Consider the following 12,007-nt stretch of genomic DNA (forward strand, 5'->3'; position numbering starts at 1 on the left):
TCCTTCTAATGACCATTCTGTTTTTACTGCTGTTTCAACATCTGATTAAACAGGGGGTTATGCAGTTCTTTGCCCATTCAAGAAGAATGCTAATTCTAAGCAATGTAATTATAATCACCACCACCAACTTACTTTCCCCAGAATTTCCTGATGCCTTTGGGGCTCCGTTTACCATCTGGCGTCAGGGGAGACTGGGGGCTTGAGTCAGTGCCCGATGATGTGGATGAGAGGTCATTGGCCACAGCAGTGTCGTCCCAACCACTTTCTGTGTCTCCTGAGATGGGAAGAACAGAATAGTGTATCAATGAGAGGAAGGAACGGGTCCTCTGGAGACCTCCTCCCCAGGCCCGGGCCATCCTTCAGTGGGAGTGGGGAAGAGTCTGCCCTGCTCTGCCTTCAGGGAAGCACTTTACATCCAGATATCAGAGACCAGCAGGGGGATCAGGCACACTCCAGGTTCTCTGAGGACTGGCGAAGTTAACGTTTCAAATTTGGGTGAGCTAATGTCTTCAAGTGCTAAAGGTTTTGGGGGTCCAAGTACTTATGGATAACTCCAACAAGGAGCTTCCTCTTTTTCCAGGGGGAGATGCGGGAATGCAGGCAGGAGGGGGACGTAGCTGAATGTTCCAGAAGGGGAGGGTGTTAGGGTAGGGAAACTAGGGCATCTCACTCTCCACCTCACCTGGAAGGGTACAGTACCTAATACGGGGGCACTGACACTCCGGCCACGATCTCCAGCCAATCAAGAAGTAGAGAAGCCACATGAAGAAGCAAGAGAGGCCAAAGTCCAGCCCAACAGAGTTATAGGGAAGCAAAGAAATAAACAAAAGAGTCATCGAGCAAGAGAGAAAAACTCAAACAGAAAGAAAAACAATCCCATGAGAAAAGAAGGGGGGAACAGGGGCTGAACTTGGCCCACAGGGTCAGTGCAGTGAACGGAGGCCTCACATGAGGGGCCAAATACTCCTGGGGCCACTTCCTGGCAGGCTGAGGTATCCACACACACACAGGGAGGGGGGGACAGTGGCAGGGGCTGATATACTGGGCCACGTGCACCTCTTCTCTTGTGTGGGTGCCAGTCTGATCACTTAGATCAGACTAGAATGGTCCAAAGCCTTTCCAAGTCCAGAGTCTCCGTATTACTAGGACACACTCATTCAAGAGCTTATTTGGAGTTCCTACAGCCAGAGGCAGAACTGGCCAAGGGCAGAAGCTGACACATGGGCTGGCTCAGGGAACAACCAGGAAGGAGAGGTCGGGTAGGGAGAGCTCTAGAGGGACCAGAACGTTCCCTCCTGGGCTCCACTGATCTGTTGTTGTTGAGGAAAGATGGCCTACTCTGCATGAAAAGCAGCAAAGACCTCCATGGTTCCAGGCCCTAAGCACCAAAACGGTACCTGTGGATGGAAATCCTTGCCCATTGGCCACTGACTCCATTTCCCTAAGGAAACACTCTCCCTTGGAAGAGCACATAATATCATCCTAATGGTAATAGGGAGGCTGCAAGAAGAAGGCGGAGACAGGAGAGCAAAGATCAGGATGACAGAGGAGGAAGGGTGGAGTGAGGGACAGGAAGGGTGCAGAAGGGGTCTAGGAGGGAGGGAACAGAGGAATGATGGGATAAGAAGGGCCAAGAAAGGAAGATTGGAAGAGGGAAAATGGGGGTGGGGTGGAGTGCTTGCGGCTGGAAAGAAAGGGTGGACTCCCAGCCTGGGTTTCTGGCACTCTACAGTGTTTACCAAAGGAAATAGTGTGCCCAGACAAGGAGTCATTGTCTCAGCAAGTGACACCACCCAGAGGGACAACTTATCTCGTCCACCCAACCCCCGCTCCCACATTCTCCAACCGTGGGTGCAGGGACCTTGGGCAATAATGGAATGTGCCAAGGCCACTGCCCCAGGGGCCACCAACCCCAGGGCTTGGACACTCACTCAGCCTGAGCAGGCTGCCCCCTGTGGGGTCGGGCTGTGAGGCCATGGGAGTTGACTTGGCAGCCTCTCCATTGGGCGTAGCTCCCGAAAGCTTCCCAGGTAATGTGGGGTATTTGTGCTCTGCCAGGAAAGGGCCGTCCTATTGGAAGGAGAGAAAGAGACATGTTGAGTCAGCTCATCAGGCTCAAAATCAAACCCAGTTAGGAAATCTCTGGATACAGGCACCGCTTGGCTTTCTAAGGGCCATTTTTCACTCAGGTCAACTCAGAGACCTTTCAAAGATCAGTCAGTCCCGGAAAGGGGACCAAAGTTCTGAGAAAGGGCCATACAATGAGACAGGGACAGAGTCAAGCCCAAATCCAGGGCCGACTGCAGATGACTCCAAACAGGAAGTGGAAGCATCTTGCAAAGGAGGCCTTTGCCATTTGGCCTAATGCTCGGAGGCTCAACGAATTACAGCCATGAATTATCCTTTGGGTATATATATACCTATTATATATATTGATAATACAGATCATATATATTAATTATATCTATATATTACAATAAGTTATCTTGAAAAATAGCAGATTAAGGCAAAGTGAGAAGGTACGCACAACTTGGGAGAGAAAACAGACCAGGGGGCTCCATGCCAACAATTCCCTTAGAAACTTAGGATCATAGTTTGCCCGAGGTTCAGCCCCGGTGCAATAGGCTGGCGCACGCACCCTGGCCATAGAAAGGGTCCCAAAGAAACAAGATAATGTAAAGGGAAAGAAGTGTACTTATTTGGTTAGGAAGGACAGAAGGCAGTCAGAGAAAGACAAGCACCATATAATTTCACTCATAGGTGGAATTTAATAAAACAAATGAACAAAGTAAAAAAGAGACAAAAGAAACAGACTCTTAACTATAGCCAACAAACTGATGGTGATGAGAGGGGAGGTGGGTGGGGGGATGGGTGAAATAGGGATGGGGATTAAGAGTCCTGTCATCGTGGTGAGCACTGAGTATCATACAGAAGTGTTGAATCACTATATTGTCTGCCTGAAACTAACATAACACTGTACGTTAATTATACTAGAATTTTTTTTTAAAAGAAGGGCGTAATGCCCCCTAAACCCACAAACCTAAGGGAAACCCAGTCGAATGCATGTCAGTAAGAACAGAAAATGAAGCAACATTACCAAGGAAATCAACTGTGGATTACTTGATCGGGCCCAGAAGAAAAGTAATACGCAAAGTTTGGATTTCACAACTGACAAGTCAGAAAAGTAATGGAGGGTTTAATGGCTGAGACATCTTTTGAAGTTTCATTCAGTTAGAAGCCAAATGTCCAATGAATTTCTGAATTCAGTGTGCTTATAAATACATCATCCTAGAAACTGTTTGAAGTCTGATTCCCTCACTGAACATGGAGTGGTAACCCCTTATAAATAAATAAACTCAGAAAGGAGACATGTGAAAAAAGTAGACTATATTTCCAAGGTATTCTTTTTGTTGTCGTTTTTATTTATTTATTTTGAGAGAGACAGAGACAGTGAAAGTGGGAGAGGGGCAGAGAGAGAGGGAGACAGAGAATCCCAAGCAGGCTCCACACTCAGCATGAAGCCTGATGCAGGACTTGAATTCATGAAACTGTGAAATCATGACCTTAGCTGAAACCAAGAGTCAGGTAGATGCTTAACTGACTGAGCCACCCAGGTGCTTCTTTCCAAGGAACTGTTCAAGAACTGGCTCGTGAGGTGGAAATAACCAGAGCCTTAATAGAGGGACAGTGCATGCTATTTACGTTCACGATGACCCACAAGGTAGAGACTGGACCTGATCATACACTGGCAAGACCAACAGTTCCCAAATGCTAGTCTGTGCACCAACTGCTCCACAGTTACCTGGGACACTAATGAAAACACCAGAGATCTCGGGTGTACCCAGTCCTGGGAATCTGCCCCTGTGGGACCGTACCCCAAGTGTCAGTATTTTTAAACTAGCGTTTGAGATTACTCTGATGCATAGTCAGACCTAGAACCACAGACTGTGGGGAAGGCAATGTTCAAGAGGTTTTGCGAACTGTGACTCCAGGTTCCCGTCACACAGGAAATATGGAGCAAGGAAGGGCTCTCAAAACCAGATTTCTGGTTGCACCATCACATATGCTCCCCGAAGACAGGGCAAAGACGACCACGGCCGCAGATGTGGGCTGCCCTGGGTGCTTGATGGGGAGCTGGGAGGAAAGGGACAGAACCTAACTCAAGGATGGGCCATGCAGACCTGTAAGAAAGACAACAAAGGAATCAAGAGTAACACAAAGGGCTCTCAGCTCTGTTCACCCAAGAAGGAAACCTGGGAAGGAAGTGCTCGCTGCCAGAGAAGGTCAAAGTCAGGATAGGCCACAGAAGGAACAGAAGAATAAGCCTGGTTGTGGGGGTAATGGAAATCCCAGACAGGGGGCAGTGTATAACTGCTCAGCTGTCTTAAGTTAGAACAGAGAGGGTAGCACACCAGAGTGATACAACACAGACTTCACATCAGACAGGACTCAGGCAACTCTCTCTCTCGAGCCTCCCAGAAACTGTTTCGTTGCTTCTAAATAGGGAACAATTCCTGCCTCAGGCTGAGCACACCAGGACAGTATATAAACAAAGGTACAGAAACTATCACATTCCCCAGGGTCTGGACTGACAGCAGGAACTATAAGAGCAGTCCCCAGCTCAAGGAAGGCACCAATTAGACACCATCTAGAATATCGTGCTCAAGAGTGGACCAGGCCACAAGCTAGAGAAACTAGTGCTGACCCTAAGGAGACGGAATAGAAACTCGGAAGGCTTGTGATCTGTGCACGTGAGAGGGTGTTCAAGTCAGAGAGGGCCTGAGGGACTTTGATTCTGGAGCAGTCAGCAGCAGGGGACACTGGTTCCTTCAATGGGCTCAGCTGGGGGGAGAGCTGGGATCAGCGGACGCACGTTCTAGGGAAGTCCAGAAGATGTATCTAATAGAGCTGGGAAAAAACACAGGATGTGTCTTCTGATGTGATGAGCTCTCAGTCACAGAAAGCAAGTGCCAGACAGCAACAATTAGGGGATGTCATAGGAAGATTCTTGCACCGGTGGCTGAGTGCGCCTCTGTGTTTAACCATGACACATCAGCACAGAAAGGATGAGAGCTGTCGCACTCCTCTGATTATATGTGGAAGTCATAACATTCCCCCTTCCTAGCAATCAGATCTACAATGCCTTGTTAAAGATGGGTTTTTTCTGAGCCTGTAAAACGGAGGAGATAATAATAAATCCTATCCACAGTCAGTGAGGTGAAATCACATTACACAGCGGGGTGCACATAAACAGAAAATGGTAGAGGAAGCTTTGTCTTTCCTCCTGCACTCTTACCCGTTATGATTAACATACTTTACAGTTACAAAAGCTGTAACCTGCTAAATGAAAACACACCAGCAGACATGTGACCACAGATGCATGACAGGGGGCATGCAGTTAATATACCTTGGGTTCTATCACTGGGGAGAGCTGGTTCCCATCGACACACTATGCAGTGGCAAGAAGGATTTCACACATGTGGAGAAAGAGAGACCAGTGTTAGTCGCAAACAACAACTCAGGACCAGCTGCCTGCTTATATCTGCAGGGCTCATTCCCTCCCTCCCCATCTTTATGTCAGGTAATCACCAGCCATGATGGAAACACAGGCCACTGTCCAAGTCACGGACAGATGTTCTGGACAGCTGCCAGCAATCTGACCAGGAGAAGCAAGAGGCACAGGACCACAGGAACAGAGCCACTGAATGGGCCCAGTGGCCCCTGCCAGCTCCAGCCTTCATGGGTTTCCACTGTAATTACCAGCACTGGTACACTGATCAGACCAAGGGACTGTAGGCAGCAGGGCTCCATTAAGGTGCTCCGTCAGGGAAGGACCCCCCTGGTCTCCAGTGACCTTGCTCAAGAACCTGCAACCTACCCCTCCAGCATAGGGGTCACCCACATGGTCAAGGGCCACCCTCATATATGGGGCCACAAAGCTCTCCTCATATCTTTCTAGACTCTCAAAAAAGCTTCCTCTCCAGTCTTCTAAATTATCCCATAACTCACTCCTGGGCTCATCAACTTTATTCACATTACTTCCTCATTCAAAATCTCTGTAATGCTCCCAAGTGGCTCTGGGGATATAGAGTCAGGATTCAAGACCTTCCATGGTTTGATCTGACTCATGGCTCTAAACTGACATCTTCCTGCTCCCTACACCTCAACATCTCCATCAACTCCAGGAAGCATTTCCTGTCCTGCCTCTACAATGCCTTGGGCCACACTTGACTGGTTGTCTCAAAATGTTCATGCAATTCCTGTTTCCCCATCAGCTTTAGAAAAGCCTCTATAAAGTGGGACCTGTATGTCCCAGCACTGCTGGGTAAGAAGTGACTCAGGAGTCTTTATGGAGAGGCTGATGGGCTGACCTTGTCCACAGGTTCACTTCTCAGGTCTTCTAGACTACATGAGAGCTTTTTCTGAGCCCTGGAGAAAACACAAAGGGAACAAAGAAACAGTTACTGGAGAAGGAGGTGCATGGTGTCAGTCATGCAGAGGACATTCCAAGTGTTTTACCAATGTCAAATGGGTTTAGGGTCAAGTTCAGAAAAAAACCACCCTCTAATCATAACCATTACATAGGAGACTGGCCCATTTCAGAGGACAGCCTGGTCAGACAACATGTTGCTGAGGGCATGAGAGCATCATTTAAATCCAAATCAAAACGCCTTGGCATTTCTGAAAAATCTAGAATACACTCAGTTCTATTACATCAATGGGAGCTAACTGTTACGTAGTCATAAAAGACAACCTGCAGGGTCAAAAGAGAGGAAAGGTGCCAGTACTGTCTTGTCTGTGAGTCTAAGATGGAATCCAGGGAGGAGGGCACTGTGCCACATTAAAGATGAGCACATTAGCCAGCCACAGCTCCAGAGCACCACCTGCTAGGATCTTCTCACCCTTTGCTCTGGCTCTGTATGCCCTGACTAGTCTGCTCAGGGGAATTTGCTTTCTCAGAGGTTATTTTGCAGCAAAGGGCACTAATTATACAGAGAAGAGGCAATGCCACTGGTGGTCACAAGGGTTACCTTGTGATAAGTCTCCTCAGCAATGATAGTTCTCTGTTTAGGCGAATAAAGCAGAATCTCTTGGTACGTTGGTTTCTTGTGAGTCTGGTCAGTGTGAGTTAATCGGTGTTGACTTCCTCTTGAGTGAACTCATAAACTGACTGGCCAACTGCCGTCGCTGACACTGACATTTTTCTCTAGGGCTAAAGGCTGAGGGAAACAGTGGCTCTCTAGAAAGTGGGGTCCTGAACACATACATTCTGGAGACTCAGCAGCATTCTAGAGAAGCTTCTGTCATACTTAAGGCCAATGTCTCCAGACACCTTGGCTGAAAGACAGCCTGCTCTTGACAGTAGAGCCTCTAGATCTCCATCACAGGGGGCCCAACTTGGACATGTTCTAAATTGTTGACATAGGGAACTAGAAATAGGTTCATTTTGGAGTGAACCAGGCAGATGGCAGCCAGGTAACCCCACAGGCCAGTGCATTATAAGCTCATTGCCATGTGAAGCTTCCCCAAAGCAACTGGACCAACCTCCCTATAGGATAAATGGCTCTCCCTGGGGAGCCTGGACTGTCACAGGGCTCTAGGGCTCCTGAGAGCAGGAAGGACTTTCAAGAGGGCCTGATAAAAATGAGACACACGTGATGGGATGCTCCCAGCCCCAAGGAGCTGCTGGAGGGCACAGATGACCTGCAGCCAGCTCTCCTTTGAGAATCCAACCCCCGGCCAGGTCTTTTCTTAGTGACAATGGCCCAGACCCTTAGCCCACGGGAAGGAAAGCCCCTCTGTGGCCAGAGGAGGTAGGCACAGTTCACGACTGCTCCACGGCTTGGGCCACATTGTGGCCGCTTCTGGGGCCTGGCATGCTTCTCTGACAGTGAAAGGGCTCATGGTGGCCAGGACATGGTGGCCAGGACATGGTGGCCGTGCTCACCACCACACATGGCCAGTTCCTGCCATGCAGGAGCCCCAAGAGGGTGTGAGGGCACAGCAGCTCTGGAGAAATGATCAGGCCTCCTACCTGGTTTCCAGTGATTTCTGTGGGAGTGGAGGTGGCCCCGCAGTGGGAGAGCTACATCTTGGAGGCATCTGTACCAGAAACAGAAGTCACTGTAGAGGACAGTTACTATCTAGAGACCTTTCCCCTTCTTTGGACAATTTCCCTTGGGGAGTTGCACTTCCTCCCTTGGGCATAGCCACGGTGGCTGTGTCAATACGGATGCCTTGCTCTTTCAAGATGCCAAGGAGAAAGGAGTATCGAAAACCTAGGCCAACCCATCCCTCTTTCCTGGGCCTGCGTCCACATCCCTGCAGTAGCGTCCTGACACCTGAACCCCTGGGGATCCTGCTGTTCCTGCCCTTTCTGAGCTCGGTTCTTCAGCTTTTCCTTTCATTCAAGGAGCCACCACACACCCTTTCAAAAACGTGCCTCTGTGGTGTAGGCTAGCCAGAGTCGATTTCTGTCGCTTGCAGTGAGAAGCACTACAATTGTTATGAGCAACATCTACTGCCGGCCAGGCCCCATGGGGTGTGGGGGAAGCGCTCCCCTCATCAGACAGGCCATTAGGATAAAGATCAGTGTGCATGTCCTTAAGGTCCTGATACCTACACTGCAATATGGGGGTAGAGGGGAGGGAGGGGATACCACAGAAGAGGGTTTCAGAGGGGAGAACACCTGAGAAACAAGAATGGGCTTAGTGAGAAGGCAAAATGGGAAGAACATTGCGGGTGGACCAAACATGAGCTAATGGCGGTGTCTAAGGACAACACAGTCTGATGTCTTCAGTACTGTACTAAGTGTAAAGATGGCCTTTTCTCTAGGGCCCAGGAAGTACTTTTTTGGTCTACTATAGGGAGAACCCTGGCATTCTATAGGGCTGTTAAAAGCCTGAGCTTTTTGGCCAGATAGATGTGGATCCAATTCCAGGTTCTGCCATCTACCCGCTGTGTGACCTAAAGCAGATTATTGACCCTCTCTGAGCCTGAGCTTCACCATAATAAAATAAGAATCCCAGTGGGGTGTCATGAGGAGAAACGAGGTGAGCCCTATGTACAGGGCTCATCACAGGGACCCCACTGAGGTACTTGAGTGTCAATCACTGCTATTTTATTACTGTCAGCAATCTGGAATAAGCTCATTATAAGCTCATGTTGGGATGTTTGTCTGACTTAATAACTGGGTCACTCGATGACACTTTGCTCCTCCCTTAATTAAAAGGGTTGAGCTAGACCTCTGAGACCTTTTCGGTGTGGCCATTCTAGAGTTTCACAAAACTTTTACATCCTGGGCCAAAGCCCCTTCTCCACTCGAGATCTGGATCTATGAGTTTCTTTGCTTATTTGTATCTCGTCTAAATGCAGAGAGGTTTGTATAAGAGGACCAGACTTTAAACAAGCAAAAGGGAAAGAAATCTGTATGCTGGTTACAGAGGCTGGAGGGGAGGGCTGCGGAATAGGAACGTATCACAGCAATAGGTGTGTTTATTCCCCTCAACGAGCAAGACACTTTCACTCAACAAATATTTGCATTCTCCTGGGCGTCAGACATTATTACGGACACTGGAGAAACAGGGAGAAATAAAATGAAACCACCTATGGTCTCTGCTTACATCCCAGAGAGGAAGGACCAAAAGAAACAAGGAACTGGATTGAAAAGAAAAGTCCTACCCTTGAAAAGTCCAGTATCCACTATGCCACCCCTTGAGTGCTCATACAAATACTAACGCTGTCTGCATGTTGCATTCAGCCTGTGCTGCAAATACGACAGACAGCCCTCCCTGCCCTGTGACCTCCTACAGGAGACTCAAAGAAGGCTCCCAGTGTGCCCCAGAAATCTGCTGGGGGAGCTTTTAGAACACAGGCCTGTGCCTGGGCCCCTCTCCACCCTCGATGCTTTCCCCCAGGCCTCGGGGGCCACTCCATCCATTTAATTTCTCACCTGTCAAGATTTCTACCTGACAGGTACCTGATTTGATCCTCCCCCAAGCTCAGCGCAAGCTCCTAGGGCCTGCTGAAACCCCACATCACAGATGGAAACACAGCACCTCTGGCTTAAGTAATTCGTCAGGGCCTTTGTTTGCACTGTTCCACTTTCGGAAACTTCCCTCGAGTTCTTCTTCATTGATTGAGAGAGTTCTGTCTGCAGGCCCTAGAAGCATTAACGCAGAAGGAGGGGTCATTCCTGTGGGATTCATCTGAAACCTGTGATTACACCACAGATTTCTAACAGTGCTTCTTCATCAAGAAAAACTAAGACATATATAAAGGGACATTACAGGTGTAATTCATAAGATTCTTCAGGGAATCTGAGAAAGGGCTGTCATGAGGGTCATCTCAAGGTCAAAGCTCATGGGAGGAACAGAGAGAAGGCAGCCCTTACTATTCCTCCCTAACCTTCTCATTCCTTGGCCATGGGTCATGATGCTCTGACTCGACCCCAAATACCAAAGGAGGAGGGAAAATAGGGCTGTGATACATGTGCAGGGCCAGCAGAAGCTCAACCAGAATGAGGTCCCTGAACACCCTCAAGGTGGCCCTCTCCTGTGAAGCAGCTGCTTTCCAGGGATCTGTGACAGGAGCCCGGGTCAATGACATGAATGGTAAGGCGGGCAGCCTGGCCCAGGCCCCACTGTGCTCACACGAACACTAACGCTGCCCGCATGGTACGTTCAGCCTGCGCAGCAAATATGAAACACAGATAGTCCTCCCTGCCCTGTGACTTCCTACAGGAACCCAGGTACCCAGAGACTCAAAGAAGGCCCCCAAAGTGTCCTGGAAATCTTGTGGGGGAGCTGTCAGGAGGTGGACAAGCTCTAATCCCCAATGAGGGTATCGAACTGGTTTTTGGTCCAGGTTGACTGCATTCACTGCCTCTAAAAGGTATCCTGGAAGAACACACAGGAGATCCCCAAGGATGGGGATTCCTAAGGGCTCACATTAAAGGCTCTATTTTCTTGATAATATGCTTAGTCCACAGGAGCTCTGGGCTATCATTAGACATAGTTTCTAGAAACCAATAGCTGCCAGTTTCCCACTGTCCAGGACAGTCTAACCAGCTCCATTATCCAGCAGAGGATCTTCTCCAAATGAAGGTTAAGAACCTTCTAGCTAAATGCCCCTGGATTTAACACAATAGATGGAATACCTTTGGGAGAAAACAGCAGAATCCTCCTTTCCCTCACCTTGAGTTGCCATCACGATCTCCTTCACCCTCCGATACTGGTTTAACAGCCCTGTGAGCTCCTCTATCCGACGGTCCTGTCACGGTGGGAGAGCAGACTATATGTAAACACCACCACTGGCCCCAGGGAGGATTTCATTTGGGGGCCCAGACTACATTCTGGGCACACTGAGAAGAGATGCTATGTGGAAACTAAGGGACACTTCGACGGGAAGTTCAGTGTCCAGCCTCCTTCCCACAGAGACTGGGTTCCCAGTGGTCTGCCCCCTAGGCAGCTGCAAACATTCTTGCCTCTACCCAAAGGCTAGGAGTCCAATCCCTAGCCGTAAAACAATCCCTTCCAGACACAGCCTTCGAGGGGCTTAAACATTTCAGAGGCAGGAAACGCACTATCTCCCTACCCTCCTGAGGTAGCTTTTGGAATCTGTCTCCTGGATCGAATGCTGTCCTCTGGAGCTACATACAAAGAAAGATTAAAATAAAGCCATCCTATTTATCCCCAATACCCTCAACCTGTTCCTTAGGAGCCCAAGATTCCTTGCACAACAGGTGAAATTACCAGAGGAGATCAGTTCTTTCAGCAAAGGCCTGGGGACTTGGGAGGCCACGGAGATTTGGGCATTAGACAGACCTGGGTGGGAACCCTGGCTCCACTACCTACTGTTAACGAACCTTGGACAAAACTACTCAAGCACTTTGAAGGTCAGTTTCTTTATCTGTAAAATGCAGGGTTGTGATCCTAAGAGGTGATGGCCATCCCAGGTAAGTGCTCTATAATTACAGAGGTGGCTACTCTAGGATTACACAGGCAAT

The 12,007-nt window shown here is 48.9% G+C and overlaps 1 protein-coding gene across 17 annotated transcripts in view; it reads right to left on the reverse strand.

Annotated features, from left to right (window-relative positions):
* The window catches only part of PPFIBP2 (PPFIA binding protein 2), a 112,049-nt gene that overhangs the window by 15,550 nt on the left and 84,492 nt on the right, over positions 1–12,007 (reverse strand). For 12 of the 17 annotated variants that reach the window (XM_053203530.1, XM_053203529.1, XM_015084667.3 and 9 more), the window contains 8 exons: positions 11,196–11,271; positions 10,059–10,162; positions 8,036–8,103; positions 6,372–6,429; positions 5,408–5,449; positions 1,932–2,070; positions 700–732; positions 133–274 (listed from right to left, as the gene is read on the reverse strand). In XM_053203530.1, the coding sequence (XP_053059505.1) occupies positions 133–274; positions 700–732; positions 1,932–2,070; positions 5,408–5,449; positions 6,372–6,429; positions 8,036–8,103; positions 10,059–10,162; positions 11,196–11,271 (662 nt within the window). The remainder of the gene's footprint in view (positions 1–132; positions 275–699; positions 733–1,931; positions 2,071–5,407; positions 5,450–6,371; positions 6,430–8,035; positions 8,104–10,058; positions 10,163–11,195; positions 11,272–12,007) is intronic. The other 5 variants (XM_015084673.3, XM_027073235.2, XM_027073238.2 and 2 more) reach the window with 1 other exon arrangement.

Source organism: Acinonyx jubatus, chromosome D1 (genome assembly GCF_027475565.1).
Source record: "Acinonyx jubatus isolate Ajub_Pintada_27869175 chromosome D1, VMU_Ajub_asm_v1.0, whole genome shotgun sequence".
NCBI classification, from domain to species: Eukaryota; Metazoa; Chordata; class Mammalia; order Carnivora; family Felidae; genus Acinonyx; species Acinonyx jubatus.